Source organism: Ammodytes marinus (genome assembly GCF_949987685.1).
Source record: "Ammodytes marinus genome assembly, chromosome: 16".
NCBI classification, from domain to species: domain Eukaryota; kingdom Metazoa; phylum Chordata; class Actinopteri; order Uranoscopiformes; family Ammodytidae; genus Ammodytes; species Ammodytes marinus.
The window spans coordinates 13557779-13568518 of record NC_137220.1 but is presented as its reverse complement, the minus strand read 5'-3'; the positions used below and the strand labels follow the sequence as shown (position 1 = coordinate 13568518).

General features: G+C 38.4%; 1 protein-coding gene across 1 annotated transcript; it reads right to left on the bottom strand.

The window, feature by feature from the left end:
* Positions 1 to 543: 543 nt before the first annotated feature.
* akt1s1 (AKT1 substrate 1 (proline-rich)) lies at positions 544 to 10076 on the bottom strand. The gene is made up of 6 exons (XM_080043240.1): positions 9951 to 10076; positions 7845 to 8586; positions 7317 to 7575; positions 6612 to 6698; positions 6016 to 6191; positions 544 to 2262 (listed from the first exon to the last, which is right to left on the bottom strand). Exons 2-6 carry the CDS (start codon positions 8244 to 8246, stop codon positions 2125 to 2127), a joined length of 1062 nt encoding a protein of 353 aa, XP_079899366.1. The 5' UTR covers positions 8247 to 8586; positions 9951 to 10076; the 3' UTR covers positions 544 to 2124.
* Between the last annotated feature and the right edge of the window lie 664 nt (positions 10077 to 10740).

Sequence of the window (10740 nt, the reverse complement as noted above, 5' to 3'; positions counted from 1 at the left end):
AGAAAGATTTTGAGGCTTTGGGTTTACAGGGGATTTATTTCTTGTACGGGAGAGTGCTGAGGCCCTCTAGAGGCTTTTCATATAAATGCATCCTCACACTTAAATAAAACACGGTGTCTTTTTTTTCTCTTGGTGTTGCTCCTTTATTTGAAACATAAAAGGTACTTAACGGAACATTTTTTTTTTTTTTTAAATGTCAGAGATGGGTATTTGTTCCATTACAAATCAAATTATCGTTCTGTCTCTTTCACACACAAGTCAGTTTCTCATTCATTCAGTCCTTTCAACAAGATATTTGGAGCAGAGAAGAAAAAAGAAAACAAAAAATATCACCATCCCGTTAAACTCAGTATTGATTTACAATCATTCTATCAGTCAGTCATTCATTGGCAAAAAGTAAAAGTACAAATAGGCATGTTAAATGAGGAGGTGCTGGTGTCCCCTGCTCAGATTTTGAAAAGCCACAAGCTTCATGTTAAGTCAACCACGTTTCTGGTTTGGTTAGATAGGGTAGATATATTAGTTGTTGTTTTTTTAGGAGGGGGGGGGGGGGGGGGGGCGACAACAACCCCCTGCTGGTCAACTTGCCTGCTAAACGATAGGAGAAAACACCCATGTGTCTTCAGCTGGCTCCTGTGCTTCATGCGAACACTTCTGCATCTACTTTGCTAAATGACTGCAGTAAAAATTTAAAAGTTAGGAAGACTCAAAATTTCAAGGGAACTGTCTACACTAGATTTTTGAGACAAACTAAAAATCTTAATTTTGAAGGAAAATGGCCTACATTTAAACCAAATAATTATCTTTTGTTGACTTGACATACATGTGTAATGAAAATGTATATTTCAACTGTATAAAAACTTAACATTTTCAATCCTCCATAGTAACTAAGAACTTCAAAGCAATTCTCTGTCATACATATAACAAACCAAACAAAGTCGGTCAAAATGTTGAAAACGGTCTGGAAAACTTTCTGAACAAAAAAATCTTGTCACAACTTTTCCTTTTTTTGTATGTAGAACTCAAAACTTGAAATAACATTAAATGTGAATGATAAGTTATCTCCATAGAAAATCATTAGTGGGCTCCAATTTAGTCGGTTTTCCTTCAAAGTTCAGAGTTTTAGTTGGGCTCAAAAAAAAAAGGGTTAAGACCACATTAAGGCCTTGATAATTCGACTTTTCCTAACTCTCTTTTTTATATGGGACACCTTAGGTTAGCTTAGTATTAAAAACAACACCAAACAAATGTTATATGTGTAAACTGAACGTGATCAGATTTCATATCCATTTTAAAAAGGAGGAAGTGACATCTTGGAAGTATTTTGTGGAAAACAACACCCAGGTGCTGTCACTACCTGGGGTCTTTACGATGAAGTTACCAGGCGCTAGCACCTTGCCACATTCATGTTGGAAAACCCAAGTTGGAACTCATGCACTTTTCCTTTTATGTTAAATAAGCTTACTAGTTTTAAATAATTTAAATGTATTTAAGCAAAGTACCTTCAGAGTTGTTACGTATTAAATTAATGCTAAGTGTTGGCACGCAGCACCGGAGCCACCTATCACCCGGGTAGAGATGGTTGTTCCTTCAAGTTCTCATCATTTCGGAGTTAATTTGACCAAAAGGCAAATTTTCCCAAACCTCTTTGGGCTCACAAGGTTTGTAACAATTAGAAAATGGCCGTGCCAGTTAGACCACTACACACATGTGTTTAGTGTCCTTGCTGGAGGGTGTAGAGGGTCAAGTCCAATGCTTATGTAGTGTATGTGGTGGGACGTTTAGTGTAGTAGCTAGTACTGTGAAATATGTGGTGATGTGGAGGGATGGGGTTGGAGGGCGATAGTGTTGAAAATGCCATTAGTGTTCGTAACAACATTTGTCTTTTTCGGTCAATAACTCCACCGAGAATGTGCCGTTAATTTTTTGGTTAGTGAATCATAAAATGGAGGTACTAGCTTTTAACACGGTTTCACATACTGTACGTCACATCTGTCAGTCCTGGACTCCTCCTACCGACATCACAACATCTTTCTACATCTCCTCTATCTCTGCATCTATCCCTCTCTCTCTCTCTCTCTCTTTTTCTCTCTCTCTCTCTCCCTCTCTCCCTCTCTCCCTCGCTCAGTGCTTGAGGGAGAAGTCCCCTGTGTTGAGTCGGGGCCGAGGCAGCGCCCCAAACATTTCTGTCCCGTCGGTGGCTCCAGGGGCCAGCAGCGCTTTCATGCTCGCTGCGATGTGCTCCAGGTCGGCACAGCCCACCTACAAGACACACAAGGGATGTTCAAATAAACTGTATGAATAAACAAAACTCAATAAATATGAAAGTAAATAAATAAAAATAAGTCAATAATCGCCCAACGTGACCACACAAGATAGACTGTATATAAAAAGAGCCACACACACACTAATGTCACACACTTATACAGTCACATGAACGGAGGGAGCCGGCATGGCCGTTAGTTGGTGCATCAATACTTAGAAGTGAATGGTTTCTTTGTCTTGGCCTATACACAGTGTGACATATGCCATATATAACTGTCAACTGTTATTGTACATAAACCAGTAATGCCTTAAACAAAAAGATTTGTAATATTAGGGTATAATACACTTACGTACATTTTTATGTTGTATATATTTGAAATGAAATGCCTATGTTATTTACTTATTTGTGTATACCTGATGAAAATATTACTACCTCTACTACATAAAAAACCCAAACATAATAACAACACCATTTGAGAGACGTGTTTATCGACTCTGAATTAGAAAACAGTATAATATAAAGCTGCTCAATCCTATGACCTGCTTTTATGTTTTATTGACACAGCTTTGATCGGATAACCAGCAGCGCTGAGTTTATTGTTATTATTTAATAACAGGTAGGCACAAGAATTATTGAATGACTAATGACTGAGCTTCGGCCTCGAGCAGAACTCAATGTGTTGTTTTCGGTACATCAAGGGCATGTGTCACGAGGAAAAGTTGGGTTACCTGTTCTCAATCAGCGTCACTTATCAAGCTCATGTATGTGTTTACAGATAATATCAAGTCAAAGTTTATTTATATAGCAAATTTAAAACAACCTCAGTTGTACAGGCTCAAAATGTGATACAAAAACAACATATAGGCAAAGCAACATGAAGATAAAAACACAATTAAAACACAATAAATAGGAGCATTATAACATTTCAAAATGTCAATATGACACAAGGTCACAGGGATATGTGTGATATTAATAATGATGTGTGCTTAGGGTTGCAAAATTCCGGGAATTTTCAAAGTTGGAAACTTTCCATGGGAATTAACGGGAATTTATGGGAATTAACAGGAATTTTGGGAATTAACGGGAATAAACGGGAATTTACTAAATTTAAAGCAAACCAAATGCACTAAATCCTTCTAACTATGTTATGTCAGTCCTGGCAAACGTTCTAGACTGTAAAAAGCAGTGTTTTCAAATAAGTTTTTATATAGGGGAAGGTGGGGTGATTTGTGCAACTTTTTACTCAAAGTGATTTTAAAGTGAGGCCTTGACAGTTATGTCTCCAACTCAAATATGTACATATATTTCAGGATGTTGTGCATCCCTGGCAATAAAAACTTTGGATCTGGAATAAACTGTTTAAGAAATATAGCTTTCGGAAAAAAAGTTGTCTTGTCGCACAAATCACCCCACTATGTGGGGTGATTTGTGCGTCATTGTGTCACAATGACAAAGTCACCATCATCATCTTTCTGGCCATCTGAACTCTCATCAGTGGTGTCGTTAAGTGGAATTGAGATGTCACTCTCTTCTGAGCTACTGTAGACAATCACTTTCTTTTGGTGACCAGCGTATACAGCCATGCCACTGGCACAACTCTCAGAAATGTACTTTGCACTAGTTGCTCCGTGCTTGTGGAACCAACTGCCACCTGACAAATGTGATTCCCCCTACATTTCTGCCTTTAAATCAAGGCTCAAAACCCATATGTACACCCTGGTGTTTCCTCCCCATTAACCTCTGCACTACTTACTTACCTCTGCACTACTATCTGTGTTTATGTGGATGTATGGGCTTTACGTCTTTTATTTTGGTTATTGTTATTTTACCTTCATTGTTTACCTACTGAATGCACTATGTACAGCACTTTGGACAGTGCAAACTGTCATAAATGTGCTTTTATAAATACATTTTACTTACTTACTTACTTATAACTCACCCAGGCCCTTGCGCACAAATCACCCCATCCCCAGAATTTTGGATAATAGGCATGATGCAGCAATTTAGGGTTGACATTGTGCTAACTATATAGACTCAAAGTGTAGCATACCAAAGCACTAAAACATGTGTCAAATGTTTTCAAACGTGTCTATAATTGTTCAGACACAATAATCAAAAAACCTTGATCATGGAAATTTTACTTTGAAAGGCAAAACACAGTTTTTTGAGCTTAAATGTGCTTATATCTTATTCCTTGTGTCTCCCTTCTTTACAGGATGAGTCAAATGGATGGCTCTTCTTAAATATGTGGTCACATTTCCAATTTCTTCCACGGTTTTCTAGAAACAAGGGGTTTTGCAACTTCCAAAATGCACAAATCACCCCACCTTCCCCTATTTATGAACATTTAATTTCAAATCAGATTTTTTTTTTAAGTTTATTGAGACACCCAACTTGATATCATATATTGATTTTTACTAGACCAGGTTTACAGAGGCTTAAACAGTGATTATAAATATAGTTGGGGAAAATATATTTGAGCAAAATCTTGACTAAAATAACCAGATTTTATGCAAGTAACCTTGGCAAGTTGCACATAGCACACATCCTACTGCAGGGGTACTGAGGCCATGCCCTCTACATGCTCTGTGCATTCCTCCATCACATGGGGGGCATTTGACTTTATTTATTGAATAGGTTGGGTCAGACAGATGAGTAATATTTAACTCAACATTCATCTTTTTGTTGTTCAGTGAAATTATTGATTGTTCATAAAATAATCAAAACATGATAAAGTTCTTACAAATAAATCTGTTCAAATGTAATGATTTTTAATTGTATTATTTTGCATGGATGTCTGCCTATGACCAAACATAGTGTTTAGATGTTTAGATTTATGTTTGCATATGAAAAAAAAAAATTTAAATTACCGACATTTAGTTAATTCCTATAATTTCCAATTTTGAATATTCCCAAAATTCCCGAGCGAAAGTTCCCGTGGAAAGTTTCCGGAAAGTTTCCGGTAATTTACCGGAAACTTTCCACCCCTTTGCAACCCTATGTGTGCTGCATGCCTAGTAAACATCAGGCTACTAAGACCTTGACATTGTTCTTGACATTTTCAATATGTTTAGTCTACATTGAAAAAAATAATGAATAATAACATGTATTTTTTTTCCAAAGAGGTTTTTGTCTCTAGCTCAATAAACCATAATACACAGGTGGCAGTTTAAAGTTAAGGTGAAAAAGCTGACAGTATACTTTTATATCCAATTGATCCTCTGAGTCTAAAAAGTTATTTGACTCAGAAAGTGCCCTCATGTCATTGGGGATATTGTTATTTTGGTAAATCATCTCCGTTTGTTATAAACGCCATCTCTGATTTGATATCAAGGACAAACTCGACTTTACTAGACTATAAAATTGTCACTCTTTGATCTTTATTACCGTGGGTTACTGTAACTATTTTGTCCTTGTCAGGCTCCTGTAGCAATGCTGACATTATCAGTGATTATCTCTTCACTATCCACTACCCTGGCATACTGTGTGTGCACGCACAATATTGGCTCGAAATTATTAAAGAAATCCACGAAATGGAAAGACTAGCCTTCCTGCTGAGTTTGCTAAAAAGATCTACACTTAGCAAGATGAAAGAAATGGATTGATTGTTTTTTGGATTGATCTAACGGTGCCTGTCTGTACTGTTCTGTTTGTTTTGGTTTGTTTGTATTGAAAATGTTAATAAAAATGTAAGTATAGAGAAAAAAAAACAGCGTTTTGTCCTGTTGCAAACTGACTTGAGTCCTTACCCGTTCTCCACTGTTGCCGTCCCCCTGAGCGGCCCTGCCTCCTCTGCACCCCCACACAGGCACAGACACAGGCAGCGACCGGGCCATGGCCATGGCGTTAGCGTGACGGTGTGAGTATGATGAATGCCCCATGGCCATACCACGTGGGGGCGGGGGGGCGTCCTCACTCAGAGAGCCTAGAAGGGGAGAAGAAGATCTCTAAGTTTAAGTTTCTTTATTTGTCAATTAACACACATGTAGGTTTACACAGGGTCACTCACACACAAGGTTACTGAAATGTGTCTTTTTCACATAACCCCTCCCACACCCCACGCATGCAATTCCTCAGTGGGGGTCATCGTGCAGGGTCAGCCATATTGTGTCACCCCTAGAGCAGTTTGGGGTTAAGTGCCTTGCCCAAGGACACAATGGTAGAGATGGTTGGCACTGTCAATGTAATACCAGCCACCACCAGTTTTACAAATATCAGCAGATGACATTGAACCACGACCTTGTTGTTACTGGTTGCCCCCTCTTTCCTCTAGGCCATCCTACCACCAAATGTGTATCTATGCACGTGTGTGTGATTACTTTCAGTCAGAAGAACAGACTCTTACCATCAGTGCTCTCCTCTTCCCCGTCCGACTCCTCCCCAAACGGCTCACAGTCCCGGGACAGCGAGTCCTCATCCATGGAGAACACACCTGGAGCAAAACAACCATCAAGCAGAATCATTTTAACTCTTTAGTGTTTAAAAGACAAAATATCATCTTACTTGTTATTATACAGTATAATTGATTTTTTATATTCATATTTTCATAGGCAAAGTCAAGACCCATCTTTTAAGTTTAGCATTTAATTCAATTATATTTTATCTGACCTTCTTAAGCTTTTGATTGAATTGTATTCAAGTTATTTACTTTCTATCAATTGTATTCATTAGTTGATGGGTTTATTTACTTAATTTACTTTGACTGAATTTTATTTATTTAGCTGTATCTATTTATATATTTGAGTCTCTGTTTCTTAACCGTTAAATTCATTTCAAGGGCAATTTCAGATTTTTCAGGGACATTTTGCCCACGCTAATTTCCTTCCCTGCACCTCACCAGAAATTCAATTTAGAATCAATTTTGAAATGAATCGAATCTTATCATGGTATTACTAAAGATTCACAGTCCTAATAGCTATTATCAAACTAAAGAGTTCATACAGCACTAGCCCAACCTTAATTCACTGTTGATACTACAGTAACAGTTTCAGGTACTTCCAACAGCCTTTAACAAAATCCATGCATTGATAGGAAAAGATAAACTCCTCACCAGCGCTTTCGTTGCGGTAGAGTCTCCTCTCGTCGTCCTCCTCCTCCTCCTCTTCCTCGTCTTCACACTCTTCCTCCAGGTCTTGTATGGTGGCCCGCTGTCTCCCTCTCTCGGCCTCCAGCATGTCCTTCTCCCGCTCCCTCTCTCCGTTAGCGCCCTGCTCGCTCAGTGCCCCCTGGCTGTAGATAGACGGGTAGCTCTGGGAATACAGTCTGTTATTGGGACTGACTCCGCCCACACCGCCGTCTCCGGTGAAACTCTGCAAAAAACATAATAATACATTTAGACTGAGCAGCATCATGACGCAGTGTGCAGCACATTAGGTCAAGTTAAGGCGACTTTATTCTCAATTTCTACCATATGTAGACCCACGATGCAATAAGTACAAAAGGGTAACATAAGATAAGTACAACATACAATAAATACATTGTAAATAGTGCAAAAAGTGATATCGTGAAACCGTGGTATTTTGCTTAAGGTTATTATACCGTCAGAATATCATACCGGACCATGCAGGCCACCACTCACCCCTCTGTTTCCGGGCTCTGCGGTGAGGTCGACACCCAGCTTGGGGCCTCCCTCCCTGCCCGCCTGGCGTGTGTGTTTCTGGGCTGTGAGCATGGTGGTGGAGTGCAGCACGCCGATATCTTCCATGTAGCGCCGCGCCGATTCTGCCAGAAAGCCCTGGCCCCAGACGTTGTAGGAGAAGTCACACTCCTTAGGAAAGGCACTACTTCCACCACCACTCTCTCGTTTCCTCATGCCCTCACCGTCTCCAGCCGCCGACCGGAACTTCTTGCACGCGGAGAGAATGGCCAAGTCGCAGCCGGACTTCTGGCAATACACCTCCGCTGCGGAAAGTAGTGCCAGCCAGCTTTCTTTGTGGTTGTCTGGGATTTCAGGCTCGGAATTCTGAGTAATGGAGGCCATTATGGTGGTACTATTTGTGTTCTCTCAAATGGTCTTATGAGAGAACAGAGTAATGCTGACGAGTAAGGGACTATTCAGAAGTTTGGATAATAGCTGATCTTAGGAGGGCCCCTAACTTAACACAGCATTGACGTGTAACTTTGGTAGCATTGGATTTTTCTTCTGACTTAACTTGTGTCCCTTGCTGGTGTACGGTTGTTTTTTTACACTGGAGGTGACAATGAAATAATAATGAATCTGTCAGGTTTGAGAGGCACTGTGTGACTTTATAGATATGATATATTATTGGGCACTGCAGAGCCAGGGGAGAGAAGAGATGTTGCCACGTCGCTGGAGATACCTGGAAAAAACACAATAGAATAGAATAGAATAGAATATTGTTTATTGTCAATGTAATACGAGATTGAGTGTGCAACTTCTCTTATGTGTTAGTAAAAATCACAAATATAAGATAAGAGATAAGACAATAAAAACAGTTTCAAAAGGGACTGTTTTTTTTCAATAACTGGTAATTTTTTGTTAATTTGCTTGCATAACATGGTCATTAATACAATTAAAAGTAAAAGGTCCAAAATGTACATTTAGGTGAATATTTTACTAAAACTTGTCTTTTGGCGTCTGTATATTTCTCCTATGCAAACATCTTTAAAGGCCATTATCTCAACATAATTTAATTTTTTCAATTCTCTGAACCAAAGATCTCAACTTCTAAAGCACTTACTTAACTTCCCACAGTAATTATTAGCACTATTCTGCAGCTTATAATAGAATGATTTGTTTGTATGTTGTTAATTGTCTGATTTATGATTTTAAATGATTCATATTTATAAAATAAAAAGGATGTTTCCCAGATTGTCTCTGTAAAAACGTTGGACACTGGCATGTTGTAAGAATGAAATAAAGATTTTAACTCTGGCTTCATCCAACATTTAGATTTTTGTTTTTTAAAGACATACAATGCAACATGCATAATTAGTTAAATATTCCATATATATATTCAAACATTTCAGATATATTGTTTTAATGTAATAAATCAACTGGGAAAGGTTCATATCTATTATTAAAAGTTGTACCCTAGTCACCTGCAATGTCTCACCTTGAGAGCATTGAAAAACAAAACAGTGAATAAAGTCATCTGTACATGTAGTGCAAAAGGTAAATAAAGCAAGTTTGTGTATATGTGGTAGTTTGCAAGGTGATTGGCATTGCACACACAATCAAAACACTTTGAAAATTGCAAAACATGTCACTTATTGCATCATCTTTCTTCACAAGAGAAGGTTCGCCCATTGGCACATTGAAATAGCTATAAACACGTAAAAACAATCTGTTAAAATGACGCCACTTCCATTAATCTATTTTGACACCAGCCCATGCTAACTACTGTAGCTACTGTAAGTTAGCTGCAGTAGCAGTCTAAGGATCATAAGGATCCTGCTATATTGATCCCCTTCGCTTAACATATTATAACATCAACAACAGCTTTTTTTTCTCGTTCTTAAAGTTGCACGCCAGTGATCCGATCTAAACGGTGTCTGTCTGCCTATCGCTGCTGCAGCTGTTGTTGTTGATCTGCTTGTTTATTCTGTGTTGTGTGCAAACCTCCTCATGATGGACCCACATTTCACCTCCATTTTTCGGGCTTCAGCTGTAGCCCAAACGCGCATGTATAAATGACGGCCGCGAGCGGAGACGTTCACCCACCTGTTCACGTGCTTTCTGTAGCGCTGCCAGATGTTTATCAACCCCAAACTTCACTTCTTTTTTCTTAAGGCTGACGGATTCTGCCTTCTCCCGTCGGTTTCTCTCCCCTAGCTAGGCTCAACAGCAGCAGCAGCAAGCCAGCTACCAGCGATGATTGATGAAGGCATTTCCGGCTTGGCATTCCAAAATAAAATATGTGTTTTGTAACAGGACAGCACAGACATGTGAAGTAAGTGCTTTAGATTTTTTTTATAAACTCAAAGGGGATGCAATTATTACTTATTATTTATATTTATTAATAATTCAACTTTATTTCGGACACACAGATCCATATCAGTATAAATATATATAAATATAATATATAAAAACACTACAAAAGATAATATACATTGGAGTACATAGCCTAATCAGAGTGATTTATTTGTAGAGTCAGTGGGAATGTTTCCAAAAATAAGAAGATCACCTTCTCAGTTAAGGTTTGATTTTTTTTAAATAATTTATTCGACAAATACATAAAAGTACTCAACACAACACAGCATGAAAGATGGGTATTACCTGTAACAAACATATGGCTTGCGCTTGTTCATCTTGGAAGTTTGATAAAGATTCTGGATAAAACACTGCATTGTTGCCATACTTTATAAGAAGGACACCGCCTTCAGTTGTTACATGTTTGAATTATCTAAAGAGTATTTCAGTCAGGGCAAAGCTGGTTAGCTGAATAAGGAAATGTGTTATTTAAATCAACAGTTTCAATCTAATTCAACACATAATCAAAGAATGTAGTTTT

Excerpts from the sequence above, each read along its gene's own strand:
- akt1s1 (XM_080043240.1), bottom strand. The coding sequence starts at position 8,246 with ATGGCCTCCATTACTCAGAATTCCGAGCCTGAAATCCCAGACAACCAC. Across the intron at positions 7,576-7,844 it reads CAGAGCCCGGAAACAGAGGG|AGTTTCACCGGAGACGGCGG; the intron begins GTGAGTGGTGGC and ends TGTTTTTTGCAG. Across the intron at positions 6,192-6,611 it reads GGAAGAGGAGAGCACTGATG|GCTCTCTGAGTGAGGACGCC; the intron begins GTAAGAGTCTGT and ends CTCCCCTTCTAG.